Source organism: Bufo gargarizans, chromosome 5 (assembly GCF_014858855.1).
Source record: "Bufo gargarizans isolate SCDJY-AF-19 chromosome 5, ASM1485885v1, whole genome shotgun sequence".
In the NCBI taxonomy this organism is placed as follows: Eukaryota; Metazoa; Chordata; class Amphibia; order Anura; family Bufonidae; genus Bufo; species Bufo gargarizans.
The window spans coordinates 195,894,954-195,910,607 of record NC_058084.1 but is presented as its reverse complement, the minus strand read 5'-3'; the positions used below and the strand labels follow the sequence as shown (position 1 = coordinate 195,910,607).

Genomic DNA, 15,654 nt, shown 5'->3' with positions numbered 1-15,654 from the left:
ATGAGGCAAAGTAAGTTATTTGCAAAGTTGCGCGAGACTTCGTTGAATAACTTCGGTACTTGATTAAAAAAAATTGAAAACTACTTTAAAACTTAGAACTGAACTTGGCTTTGGTTCCGAAGGTCAACCGAGCTTGAATAGAGGTGGAGGAGTGCAACATCAATTGTCTGCCACTTGAAATGTTCTTTTAAAACCTCTCCCTAAGCAATTCAATCATACCTAGTAGCTTCAATCATGCAAATTAGAATTGATATCTTACCTCCATGAGGTCCTTGACCTCATGTTGATTATGCAAATCTGATTATGCTGACTGAAGCATAAGCCACCGGTATTTAATTCTGGGGATTTATTTTATCTTATCAAGAAAGATAGTCAGATGACTAGAGAAAAAAAAATATCTGTGAAAGTCCAGTTCAGACTGCTACTGCTACTGGATAATGATTGAGCTGTTGGATATTGAATTGTCCAATCCTTTTGTTCTCAAAGAGATAAGCCCATAATAGGTGTCTGTTAGCAAATTTCTCCCCTCACCCCATTGACAACATACATATGCTTTACTGAGCTCTGTATGGAGGGAGATCGGGTTATAAATCTATCAGCCGAGTTTTCTGTTGATAGGTATGTGTTTGGTCAGCCTTAAGCTGGCAATGCAAATTAGATGTTTATTAGATGAACCAACCAAAATCAGGCATCTAATGTATATGCTGGACTCTCAACTGTCCCCAACTGCTGATGTCAGAGATGATAAAGATCGTGTACATTGAATTTCAACATTGGATCCTTTTGTTTCAGGAGATAAGCCGTTGCCAGACATATCATGTGTATGGCCAACTTCAGTAGCAGACACATTAGCTTATAATCAGGGTATTCTTCCAACAAAGTAGCAAAGTACAAAGGTATTTTTAAAAGTCACTAATTCTAAATAGCTACTTATTTAAAACCCATGTGATAATAAAATCCAACAAAAATCTAATTACTAGGCAATTTTTTATTCTTCCAACAAAAAGGGATATTCTATATACTGTAGAACTGTAAAATAGCAATGAAAAAATATATATAGGTGAAACTCGAAAAAGTTCATTTATTTCAGTAATGCAAATTAGAAGGCATTGCATTAATGCAGCTTAAAATTAGAATTTTGTGAAAAGGTTCAATATTCTAGGCTCAAAGTGTCAAACTCTAGTCAGCTAATTAGTCCATACCCCCTGCGCAAAGGGTACCTCAAAATTGTGACTTTGGGGTTTCATAAGCTGTAAGCCATAATCATCCAAATTATAACAAATAAAGGCTTGAAATATCTCACTTTGCATGTAATAAGTCTATCTCATATGTTAGTTTCACATTTTAATTTGGATTACTGAAATAAATTAACTTTGCACGATATTCTAATTTTTGGAGTTTCACCTGTAGTGTAGTTTTATTTCATAATACTCAAGATTGAAGAGACCATTCTTTCTAGCAGAATACACAGGTTTATAAAAAGCTAATGGGTTAAATACTATTATTATAATATTATTATGTTTATATGTAGAAAATATTTTCTATTTTGAAAGATTAATAAAGAATAACTAGACCTCAGTACAAAATGACAGACCTTGTAAGGTCTCAGTGCCTCTTAAGCCATTAAATCAAAGGTTAAATAGATACACCTTATTTGCATCTTAATTGCTTCCTCAGAAAGCACAAATATAAAGAAGCCCAAAGACTGACTGTCAGTAAGATTTGTTCTCATATTGACAACATAGTTTAAGTCAATGCATAGGTCATTCCTGTTATGCCTAGTAGAGAAGCAGGACCATACCTGCAAATATTAAAACATGTAAAATCAAATGCAAATTTGAATGTAGCCTAAACTAAAATAATTGTAATTGTAAACAGCTATAAAAACATAACTAATCCAAGAAGATTACATTTGAAATGGAACTGTTTACAGCAATTAAGCCAAGATCTGTTACTTTACTGGATCCAAATAAAGTCAGCAAGCCACTGTCTACACCATTGCCTGATTTTATCAGCTAGTTTGCATTATTGTCTAAAATAATAATTTAAACTGATAAATTGAGAGATCTCATTCATTTCTGTTTAAGTAACACCTATGAGAAAGTTAATGAATGAAACCAGGGAAATAAGGACCTCATGATGGACATCATATATTCCATCTTTGGGTCCTAGACTGTATCCAAAAAATGATCACTGATCTGTTGTATATTATTTTATGTACACTTTGGAAATGTTTTACAAAAATTAAAAAGGAAAACGAGAAAATTGAGCAGTAAGAAAATTTAACTTTTAATTCAGCTTTTGGTGTCATACACAGAACAGGGGGACATAAAGTCCTTATGACTCTTTAATATAAAGCTATATAAACTTTGTGTACTACTGTACCGTGCCTACACACAGCATTGTACTGCACATAACCTTCGTAATAAGGAGTGCTATAGAGCATGAAAAATGATGCAAAAGAATCTGACAGAGGCAAATTCTGTATGCCTCCATATGATATCATGGGCATACAGAAGCAAAGTATAGCCCCATGGATTTCTGTATATTACAGGTAACTCTTATCCATGTACTGAGTCTGGTATTGAAGCCCAGTCTCAGGTACTGTTTCTAATCCCTTTAAGTGAACAATTAAGTACTCTGAACAACATATTTAGGGATAAATGGTACCTGAAAAGACTCCTAAAAGAATCCACTAAAAAATCTTGAAAGTTACTCAAAGACAGAGTCTAATGCTGAGAACAAACCAAAAATGGAATTATCAATAGGAACACATCAATGCAGTTTACTTACCAGGTTTAGCTCCAAACATACCCTCATCAGAAAAACTATAGCAAACTATAGCAAAATATTGGTCAGTTTTATTAAAAGACCCGACTTTAGGGAAATCTAAGTCCGAGCTCCTACCATCATTTTCCGTAGAGCCAAAACCCTGAAGAATCTTATAGCACCCTCTTGTCCCAAATTGAACCCCACTACAAGGATTACTACTCCTTTTAATATTTGTAATAAAAACCTAGGAGTTTTTCGGTGCAAAATTAGTAGGTGCAAATGTTGCACCATGATCACCGTTAACATGAAGAAAATTATAATCCCTGATAATAATGAAATCAGTAAAATCAAATGTAGAATGGATTGTGGGACTACCAATGTTATATATTTATTACAGTGTCCCTTCCAATCTCCTCCACGTAGGGATGCACTACCCAGACCCTACGTGAGAGGATGAATAAACACTGTTCAAATATCATTAGGAAAGTAATGACAGTATCCCACGTCACTATGCGCTATTTCATAAAGGGGACCCAACGACCTTACAAGTAACTCCTATTGATTGGGTACCACAATCTTACCAATGCCTTTGCCGTAAGGAGATGTTCTGGATCTTTCCCCTAAACACCCTGAATATACACTTTATTGATATTTTCTTAACTATTACTATTATTAAATAATTTATGAAATAATTTATGGAATACTTTTTAAAAATATTATTTATAGTTTTCTTACTAGGTTTTGATTTTTTTTTTTTGTATGCCAATAGCTTAATTTATTATATTTTAGCACTGTAACATTATTACCATGTATTTACTAGTAATATTATTATTTTTTCATTATTAATTTTTTATTATTATCATTATTAATATCTTCATGGCTGCTATTATACTGAAGCGGTTTGTGGTGATTTTTTATATTTTGAACATTGGGTAAATGCATTTTATTTATTTATCTAGTGTACTTTTCAATTGAGATACTGCCACTTCCATTCTACACTGGAATGTATATTCCGATGCCTCCCAAACTGGAACGCATAAACTACTTCCAGCCCCTGTTGCCTATTTTTAAGTAATTACAATATACTCTATGTATAACATCTCTTATATATACAAATCCTCTTTTTTTAAAAATAATTTAGAGTAGGTTTTTTTTCTGTGGCTTAGTACAACCAGGTAAATTTCAGTGTTTTTTGTCCATGCGTTCCCGCTTGGAACGCATGGCTGAGAATGTAATTCACAGCAAAATATGAAAGATTACTATTTTTTATTTTATTTTTTCATTTTTTATACCCTAAACACTCCCTGCCCATTGCTGATGGACAAAATTTCCAAAAATTTACTGCAGTGGAGTGTGCTCTGGGTTTGCCGAAACCAGAAACCACTCTGGAACTCATAACACCAGAAGTACATCACTGGTTGATGCCACCTCTGGGGGCAGCCTTTCCCGCAAACTGCACGTGTGAAACGGAGCTCCCTATGAGCATATAAATGAATGTAAGTGTACTGTTTGTGTTGTATAGTGTTTTATGACTCCTGAGGAAGGGGGTTTTGAAATCAGACCCCGGAAAAGCATTGAGAGTCATGTGTTAAAGAGTAAAGGAATTCTGAACAGAAGCTGGATCTCCTGCTGCCATCAATTCTATCATTCTAGAAGCGAAAATGGCCAGGGGGTGGGGGGTGGGGTGTCTCTGTCTGAATATGTCTTGAGTTTATCCCTTAGAATACCTCCACAGTAAAGTGAGTCCGAATTATATGATTGTTGCAATTGTATTGACGAGTATTGGTTCCATCCATGTACTAATCAGGTCATATATTATATTCTCTTGTCCATTCTATTTACTCTATTACACACTGGATTCACTTTCCACCACTAGTTGGTGTCTGATTTCTATGGTGCCACATTATTGATTCCTACCAATGACATTCTGCAATTTTCTATCCCTCTACTATAATTGACACCTAAAGATCACATTAGTAATCTTTTAGATACAAATTATTATTACTAATTAGAATTGACTGATCTCTAAGATGTCCTTTATTAAAAACAGCTGGAATTCTCATGAATTTCGACCAAATTGACACTTTGTATGCAAAGACACAGCACAATACCAGCAAATCATCAGCCTTTAGTCTGCCTATATAAGCTGCATTAAGGCACATTTACAATGGCCAACTGAGCAGGCAATTATTGGGAATGAACTTTTTATTCCCAAAATGTGCCTGCTCATTAGAGGAGTTGAAAGCTGCATTTTATATGTAGCAATCATCTTCTCTGTATGGGAACAAGTGATGACCATACAATTGTTAGTTCCCATACAGGCTCATTGCTTCTGAGCAGAGGTAAACAATTATTTTAATGTCCGCATCAACAATGCATTCACCAGATGATAGAGCTTTTGCTCTTTAATCGCATAATCAGTGTAAGCTTTATACAGGCCAATTACACATGAATGCTCCTTATCGATAATTCCCCCGATTGTCGTCCTGTATAAAGGGTTTTTTATATTGTATCTGGTTCCAAGCACAATTTTATAACTGGCCCCTAGAATATTAGTGGCCTACCAGACCTTAGCACAGGAGATAAGCAGTTTACAATGTCTTCCTTATCAGCCACTATTATAGAACAAAGGGGCATAATTCACTGTACATGACAAATAAAATGGACCATCGACCAGGAACCTTCCAGCTTTGATCCGCTGAGTGGAAAAATTCAATTACAAGTATTACTAGAGCTATGAGTCACATAACTAAATCATCTCTAACCTGATTTTAATTGCAAATGTTATTTTCCACTGGTCAATAGATTATACTGAGTGGTGACATAGATGTACTTATACAAACAGTGCTGCATTTCAGGAAAGGAAAACATCCTTGTCCATTATTGTAAGTTGGGAAGAATACAATATACTTCCCTTCTACATTAGGTTGCTAAAGGCAAAGTGATATTAAAAAGAAGCAATACTGGAAAGTTCAAGTCAAGCAGATGTTTTAAGCTACCTGCTTCTGCTTTGTAAAGCTATTAGCATTAAAAAAAATCAAAAACGCTTGACTCTATTTTTAGCTCTTTAAAAAGCTTTTCTACCCATTGGGTAATCACAACTCATCTAAATCAAACTGCTCTACCTCTAACCCTCAACCTTCCAGCTCAATTAAGTAGCAGTACTTTATCAGCTATGCTTTCTCCGCTAACCTGCAGGCATACTACTGTACACACCACACTCTGTGGTAAACTTTTTCTTTGTTAAAGGGTCACTAACGTTCAACAAACTTTGCATTAATCAAAACTATAGAGTGAGTACATGAGAAATAACTATTTGTGGCCATTACATCACTTGTATATGATATTTTTCAGTAGTTTTCCCCATGTGCATCCTGAATGTCTAGCTTCAATTTCTCTCAGAGATGGTAGGTCGAGAGGAGCTGCCATTCTTTGCACACAGAAAGTAGAGGAGAATCTGCTTCATAACCTTCTCTTATGCATGCAGAAGCAGCCTAAGATCACAGAGGGCATTACAGAGACGTACAAACCTATATTTTTGTGAATAAAGCACTTAGGTATTTATATCTTAGCCCACAAAGCTGCATCCGTCTGCTTGTCTGTGTGTGCTCCTGCTCACTCCTCCTGCCTCTCCTCTAGACTAGCATTGTAATGTGTAATATGATCCTCCAGTGAAGCTGGTCCATCTTGGGTGGGATAAAGGCATTTTTCAAAGTGAAAAGCAATTACCTGGGGAATAAACAGCTGAGAACTAGACATTTCTCACTGATAAAACATATTACTGAGTTTCTTGCAGTCACTTGTACTATCGATTTATGGAAAGTTATGTGAAAAGTTAGTGACCATTTAAGTATGGTTCTATGGAAAAGGACATTCAGTTTCATACTTTCTGAGATTCATGCTCTCCTCTTTATAAATGAGGTCTTAATTACAACATTATAAAAAGTTCATTTTTATGCACAGACAAGCTAATATTCTGCCTAAGCCTAGAACTTTGGGTTCCTGAGAAATAACTACTTCTCATTTTAAAATACTATAATAGAGAATTCTTATTTAAAGGGGTTATCCCATCAAAAATATTAATATTTGATGAATAGGGCATTTTCAATGAAGTACATGTAATAAAAATGTTGCTCTTCTCATTGCAGGCATAGTGATCTCATAATGAAACAAGCAAAATGGCCCAGACCCCATTCCTCCTTCTGAATTCATGGATGTATATAGCTACATCTCTCTCTCTAGAACAGTGGAGAAGGAAATTGGGTGGGGGGGGGGGGGGGGTCATTATTCATAGTTCTTTTTGTAAAATGTACAACATAAAGACAATGTCAATACTTGTGTTCTATTCTGCTAAGGAATATTAATTCTGCAGCGGAACAGAAAACAAATAAAGTTTTTGTGTGGATTTCCTGTAGCTTAATGTCTCTATTCCTGTAGCCTATTACATTGTGGAAAAAATGCAATGCAAATTTTGTTGCAGAAAATTCTGCAATGTGTGAGCTCACCCTAAGAGAGATACCGTACATGCAGGTGAGGAAGACAGGAGAACAGAGCTTCGCTAATGAGGGGTAAGGTTAGCAAGAACCGACTGCAATGCCCTCCTCTGAGGTGCCAGTGTTTTATGGTCACATACAGGGGCGTATCTATAGGGGGTGCAGAGGTAGCAGTCGCTACTCGGCCCAGGAGCCTGAGGGGGCCCAAAGACCCTTGTGCCACATAAGAAGACACCAGTGCTTGCTGGTCAAGTTACACCTCTGGCTGGAGGGAAGGGGTTGGGATTAGGTAAAGAATTTGGCATGGGGGGTGCCTATTCAAATTTTGCCTCAAGCAGAATGAGGGCTATGTGCTTCCCTGGCCAAAAAGCACTGAGGAAAGGGGGCCCAAGCTGAACTTTGGCACCAGGGCCCACAAGCGTTTAGCTATGCCCCTGGTCACATGAGCTGTTGAATACCCTCAGAAAGTGAAAGACCAAAGCTGCAGAAGGCTGAACCATCTCTTCTGGTAGTACCACAGCTTAAATGCTTATTTACTGCTGAGCTCCCATATAGATTATAACTGATTGCTGGACTTCAAAAACCACACAATCAGCTTATTTTCAGGAGACTTTTCTAACAAAAAAGTATTTCCAAAGTAGACAAGTCATTTACTATCTCATACTGTACAACCTTCTACTACCGCATGCCCAACAGCTATCCATAAATTCCATGGCCTTTCTATTGATGTATAAAAGTAACTTACAGTACAGTATGTGCACTTTTACTTGCAAGATAAGAAACAAATGCAATGAATAAATGCCTCAGAATTAATTTATAAAATTGAATGTGGCTGCAATCTGATTTGTTATGTTGCCATGAAGCATAAATGTGTTAATATCCTTAAAGAGGTTTTATTGCTTAAAGGGGTTGTCCCACAATGGGCAGTTATTATCACCTATCCATAGGATAGGAGAAAAATGTCTGATTACTAGGGTGCCCGCTGTATATGATTGCAGTGAAGGGAACTTGAATGGAGGTTGAGCATGCACATGTCACTCCATACAAAGTCCGTGACAGTCAAGTACAGTTTTTGGATGTTTCTGTCAGCCCCATGGACACTGAATATAGTGGCACGGCGCATGACTGAAAGTCACTCCATCAAAACTTTCCTACATTGTGGACATGAAGTGAGAAGGTACAGGACTTGGGATTCCCATTCTAGTGATTGTAGGGATCCCAGCAATAATAAAATTACATTATGGGACAATATAAGATACAAGACCAAGACAATTCATCTCAGACATCCACTTTGGGAAGAATTTGGTTTATTTTGCAGTTATTAGAGTTGACTGCATGATCAGATTATGTCAGATGATGAATATAAACAGTGTCATTTTCTCCTTCATTGTCCTAGATGAGCAGCATGTAAACCCTCTGCTGTACCTGTCCTCCTGGACATCAGTAAAATAGGTGACTAGTTATATTAGACAGATTTATGTCATGTAAACCCCCATAAAATTGGCACCCGCAGTTTTTTCTAATTACGTAGTTGCTTAAAAAGTATATTTATTGTTGACAAGTTATGCTAGTACCTGCATCAGTATTCATGGAAGTTATTTTAAAGCGGTTCTTAATAGAAACATACATCTAAGTGGATTGCTGTGTGTGTATAAAAAGATACCTATGGGGCTGTGTCAACATTTAGACGTATCCCCTATTCACAGGATAGGGGATATGTGTCTGACTACTGGCACCCCACAAATCATGAGAATGGTTATCCTGTGTTCCCCTCACCCGCATATAAATGGAGCAGTGGTTGAACGTGTGGCTGGAACTCCAATCATCTCTATGGGAATACTAAAGAAAGTCGAGTGCTGTACTTGTGATAAACAGAACAGCAGTGTGCATCCTTGACCTCTGCTCCATTTATATAAAGGGAGATAGTTCTCGTCATAGGTCACTTGTCATCAATCCTGTGGATAAAGGATAACCACTCCTGACATGTCTGTTTTTATAGCTTCATGCATTTCCCATGTAATAACAGTTCTGGAACCTCTATGCATATGACTCTGTGTTGTGCCATTCCTTTATTATTCCTGCTAGAAGTTATGAATGAATTGCTATTAGCCGTCAGGTACAGAGGGGAGGTAACCAGTTGGGGGGGGGGGGGGGTGTACCTGCAAAGTCTGAAAATGGCAGCACTGATTGGATAGAGTGAGTCCGTGCAGGGACACACCCCCAACTGGTTACCACCCCTCTGTACCCTTACTGAAGGCTAATAGTAATTCACTCAGAACTTCTAGCAGGAATAATAAAGGAATGGCACAACATACAGTCATAAAGATAGATGCTCCAGAATTGTTATTACGTGGGGAATGCATGAAGCTATTAAAACAAACATGTCAGGAGTGGTGAAAGGTCCTCTTTAAATGGGCTTTTATCACTTTCAGGGTCTTATTTAACAGTCTTCCTCATGCTTACACTTACAGTAGGTCCACAGTTCAGTCCTTCCTTGAACGCATCATTACTTGAAATAGTTATTGAAAAAGTAGGCAATGTTTATACTTCCTCTGCAGAACTTGATTTTGTTCCAAAATGTTTCCACTGCCCCATTAGTACCCAGAACTGTTACTGTTAATGTACTGCTTGAATAGCATAAACATGAACATTTGCACCTGACTAGTAAGAATCAACACGCAGCATCAAGACCACGCAGCAGGTCAAGGTTCCTGGGATAACAGCACTCCATTGCTACGCATGGAAGCTGCTCGTAGACATCACTGGCATACAGAACATTCCATGCCAGCCCTTCACCTTGCATTACGCATGCCTACACGCACTTTGTTTCAAAGCTCTATCCAGAGTGACTGGATAACCTGAAATTCCAAATTATGTCTCCAAAATAGGGAAAGCATGCTCTTATGTTTAATTGAATGGGCACCAGATTTTTCTTACAAATACTTATTTTTTTTCTCATTTTGCTATCACAAAATACAAATCTGTGTGTACAGCATGTGTACTGTTTTGTATAGTGATCCCCTGCTTAAATCAGCATTAGTTATATTAGTAAAAATGCATGTTTAAGAGCGTGTTCACACTTTGTAGAATTGTTGCTGGCGTTCCAGTTAATGAAAATCTATTCCATGCATCTAAATGGCTTATGTTCTGCAGCATCTGCATGAATTTCTGCTGATTTATGGAGCAGTCAGATAAATTTCTACCATAAGGCCTCTTTCACACTACAGTTTTTTGCTTTCCGTATACGGTCCGTTTTTTGCGTTCCGTATACGGTCCGTATACGGAACCATTCATTTCAATGGTTCCGCAAAAAAACGGAATGTGTTCCGTATGCATTCCGTTTCCGTATTTCCGTTTTTCCGTTCCGTTGAAAAGATAGAACATGTCCTATATTTGGCTGAGAATCACAGTCCGTGGCTCCATTCAAGTCAATGGGGCCGCAAAAAAAACGGAACACATACGGAAATGCATCCGTATGTCTTCCGTATCCGTTCCGTTTTTTGCGGAACCATCAATTGAAAATGTTATGCCCAGCCCAATTTTTAATATGAAATTACTGTATACTGTATTTGCCATACGGAAAAACGGAACGGAACAACGGAACGGAAACGGAACCGCAACGGAAGCAAAAAACGGAACAACGGATCCGTGAAAAACGGAACGCAAAACACTGAATGCAACATACTGTAGTGTGAAAGAGGCCTTAATCTGCCACATGTGAACACACCTTCAAAGGGAACCCCTCACATTGAACATGATATCTGAGCTTCAGGCAGCATGTTATAGAGGAGAAGGAGCTGAGCAGATTGATATATAGTTTATGGATAAAGATTCTGTAGAACTTGTAATTTATACATTTTATATTACTGCTCCTTCTGGGCTCTGAAGTCCAGGAGGAGCTCCTATCAGTGATTGACAGCCTTCCCTCTATCTCTGTGTATATAGAGATGGCTGTCAATCACTGATATGACCGCCTCCTTGTCTTTAGAGCCCAGAATGAGCAGGAATTTTAATGAATGAAATACAAGTTATACTGAATCTTTCCCCATAAACCATATATCAATCAGCGCAACTCCTCCTGCCCTTTAACATGCTGCCTGCACATGAATTTGCATTTTCCTGGTGACAGGTTCCGTTTAAAGTACCAATATTGGAAATGCACCTGTGGGGTCAGCTGCACGATTAATCTGCAGGGTTCTTATTCTTTGCTTGCGATATGAGAAGAATACAGGCACCGTTTATAAGGTGTTCTGATGAAGACATCTCTTGGGCGATACAGATTTTCTAAATACAGGCTATCATAAACAGCACCTGAATTCTGCTGCCAGCGTTTGAAGGGTAGAATTGGGAAATTTTCTTTTCCTAAGTCCCCTTGGTTTATAATCAGAATTTCAGAATTCTAAAGGAAGGATTATGACAATAACACAATATTAATTAGGGAATTGCTGATCTAGCAATAACGTAAAATAATAGTGAAAGTTGCTGCAAAGAGGAACATCCCATAGGCAGTGCATTATCAACCTGCAAAACATTCAATGAATGAGGATACCTATGTGTGGAATTTCTAAGGCAGTTTTAAAGAAAATCGTTATCACATACACAGAATCTTGCACACTAGCTGTCACCCTCCCATAATCGGCTCTTAGAGTAGTAACCTGTAGGGTCACTATAGTTCCTAGTCCAAAGACAAAGGGAAATACCTTTGATTCTTGGCTACTGGTGGAAGCTGGAGAGTGAGGCTGTTCAGTGTTTCCAAGTTCATATTCCTTCTCCACGCTGTCTCCCATGGCGCTGCTTGGAGGAATCATTCTCTCTAGGACGTACCGGCTATTAAGTATGTCACCTTTAATTAAAGAGGAGTAAATAGCAGCTCATTGACCACTGGCTGCTACTGTTTGTCTCCTGTGTGCACATGTCCTCAAGATTAGTTGAATGTATTTGCTGGGTTTATCATCCTGCAGATTTCCTTCTAATATCCAGTCTATACGTCCCTTCTTCCAGGCAAGTTGTGTTTTGACTAGAATTGCTTTTGCAGGGCTGTGCAGCGTGTGGATGAATTGTGTTCTCCCTTTATAGTAAAAACGCCTAGAGGTATGGGACATGGAAGTGTGGCTGTCAGCCCTGGTGATCAGGATAGGAGTGAGCTGAAGCAGAAAGCCTGGGCTGCTTACACATGAGGCATGAGAAGGAGGAGCTCACTTTCAGACAGCTTAGGATAGCTTGTATAGGCATGTGCTGCTGCCTTCTTACTACTGCACAAGGAATACATGCTGAATAGGCGAGCAGATGGCTTAAAAGCATTTATCGTATTGCTTAAACATTGTGAGCTCTAAAAATCATCATCATAGACCTAAGGGAGGAATCCCACAACCAGAAAAAAACTAAACAAAAAAACTGTCACTGACAATGTGCGATCTTAGAAAGAATACGAACTATAAAAGAGGAAATTCATACAATGCAAGATGAGATTGGTCAAGAGAAGCTATGATTAGTGATGAGCAAGCATGCTCGGCCGAGAACCGGTTTGGCTCGAGCATCGCTATGCTCGGCAGATCCGAGCGCACGGCCGAGTACCACATGTGCTCGAGCGCCATGCTCGAGTCTCCTCCCCGCACATTTGGCACCTTCTAAGCAGCCAATAAACATGAAATGCCATTAGACATGTTTTCTACTGACATTACAGTGATTGGCTGGCAGGAACACGTCATTGGGTGCTATATAGCACCCGGTCACGCAGGTTCGGCTCATTGCGAGTCAGGGAGAGCTGCTGTTAGGATGGGACAGACAGTGTAGGGAGATAGTGTTCACAAATTACTCTTTCTCAAGACGTTTCAAAGACCCCAAAGTCCTTTTAAGGACTACTTGGCAGCAATTTAAAGTGCAAAGCTGAAATTTTTTATTTTTTACAAAAAAAAATCGCTTAATAGAAGGTGTCTGCAGTGACTTCTGACATATGTGCAATACCTTCTGTGTATCAGGGGCATAGATAGGAAGAATATCAGTGAAGACAATATTTATTTTTGTCCCAGCATCTCACCACATTTTTGCTGTCAGCTGTTTAACCCATTAATCTCAGTTCTCTGCATTACAATTCCGTCTGTGCACTTCAGGGCCATATATTGGGATATAGTGAAAATCAATATATATACAAATTTCACTAAATCAGCACAGTTTTCTTGTCAGTGGTCAAAACCGTCTATCGCAGTGCATAGCGGTTCTATACCACCTGTGCACTTCAGGGCCATATATTGGGAACAAGTGAAAATCAATATATATACAAATTTCACTGAATCTGCAAACAGTTTTGCTGTCTTCGGTAGAAACCGTTTATCGCAGCTCATTGCATTTCTATACCATCTGAGTGCTTCAATCCCATATATTGGGAACAAGTAAAAATCAATATATATACAAATTTCACTGAATCTGCACACAGTTTTGCTGTCTGCAGTAGAAACCGTTTATCGCAGCGCACTGCATTTCTATACCATCTGACTGCTTCAATCCCATATATTGGGAAAAAGTTAAAATCTATATATATATGCAAATTTCACTGACTCTGCACACAGTTTTGTTGTCTGCGGCAGAAACCATTTATCGCAGCGCATTGCATTTCTATACCGGCTGAGTGTTCAATCCCATATATTGGGAAAAGGTGAAAATCAATATATATACAAATTTCACTGAATCAGCACCCAGTTTTCTTGTCTGCGGCAGAAACTGTTTATCGCAGCGCATTGCATTTCTATATCGTCTGAGTGCTTCAATCCCATATATTGGGAAAAAGTGAAAAACAATATATATACAAATTTCACTTAATCTGCATACAGTTTTATTGTCTGCGGCAGAAACTGTTTATTGCAGAGCATTGCATTTCTATAATGTCTGAGTGTTTCAATCCCATATATTGGGAAAAAGTGACAATCAATATATATCCAAATTTCACTGAATCTGCGCCCTGTTTTTTTTGTCTGCAGTAGAAACCGTTTATCGCAGCGCATTGCATTTCTATACCACCTGAGTTCTTCAATCCCATATATTGTTAAAAAGTGAAAAACAATATATATACAAATTTCACTTAATCTGCACACAGTTTAATTGTCTGCGGCAGAAATCGTTTATCGCAGCGCATGCCATTTCTATAATATCTGAGTGCTTCAATGCCATATATTGTTAAAAAGTGAAAATCAATATATATACAAATTTCACTTAATCTGCATACAGTTTTATTGTCTGCGGCAGAAACCGTTTATCGCAGCGCATTGCATTTCTATACCGTCTGAGTGCTTCAATCCCATATATTGGGAAAAAGTGAAAAACAATATATATACAAATTTCACTTAGGCCTCATGCACACGGACGTTTTTTTTTACGGTCCGCAAAAACGGTTTCCGTTGTTCCGTGATCCGTGTCCGTTTTTTCTTCCGTGGGTCTTCCTTGAATTTTGGAGGATCCACGGACATGAAAAATGAAAGAAAAATCTAAGTCAAGTTTGCCTTTAAAATGATAGAAAAAACGGAAACGGATCATGGACACGGATCACGGACGCGGATGACAATCTTGTGTGCATCCGTGATTTTTCACTGACCCATTGACTTGAATGGGTCCGTGAACCGTTGTCCGTGAAAAAAAAAGGACAGGTCATATTTTTTTCACGGACTGGAAACACGGATCACGGACGCGGATGCCAAACGGTGCATTTTCCGATTTTTCCACGGACCCATTGAAAGTCAATGGGTCCGTGGAAAAAAACAAAAGACGGAACAACGGCCGCGGATGCACACAACGGTCGTGTGCATGAGGCCTTAATCTGCATACAGTTTTATTGTCTGGGGCAGAAACCGTTTATTGCAGAGCATTGCATTTCTATAATGTCTGAGTGCTTCAATCCCATATATTGGGAAACTGTGAAAATCAATATATATACAAATTTCACTGAATCTGCACACAGTTTTGTTGTCTGCGGTAGAAACCGCTTATCGTAGCACATTGCATTTCTATACCGTCTGGGTGCTTCAGGCCATTATATTTGGAGAAATTGAAAATCAGTATATATACACATATCACTAAATCAGCACCCAGTTTTCTTATCTGCGGTTTAAAACGTTAATCGCAGTGCATTGCATTTCTGTACCGTCTGTGTGCTTCAGAACCATATATTGGGAATAATATAATCATAATTATAAACAACATCATAAAACAGTATCTTTACTGCAGGTTACATTAATCTGTGGCTAAAATACTGTCCAAAATCTGTGCTGTTCTGTGTCATATACTGCCCTGTATCTGAAAACTGTCTTTTGTGGACAGTAAAAAAAACTTTGTCACAACCATTAAAAAATCGATAAATACTGTATGAAGAAGACCAGCAATAAGGGACAGGGAAGTGGGC

General features: G+C 38.2%; 1 protein-coding gene across 2 annotated transcripts in view; it reads right to left on the bottom strand.

Annotated features, from left to right (window-relative positions):
* The window catches only part of STAC (SH3 and cysteine rich domain), a 453,395-nt gene extending 441,074 nt beyond the window's left edge, over nt 1-12,321 (bottom strand). For both annotated transcript variants that reach the window (XM_044294399.1, XM_044294400.1), the window contains exon 1: nt 11,966-12,321. In XM_044294399.1, coding sequence (XP_044150334.1) covers nt 11,966-12,073 — 108 coding nt within the window. In that variant the 5' untranslated portion in view covers nt 12,074-12,321. The remainder of the gene's footprint in view (nt 1-11,965) is intronic.
* Nucleotides 12,322-15,654: the final 3,333 nt, after the last annotated feature.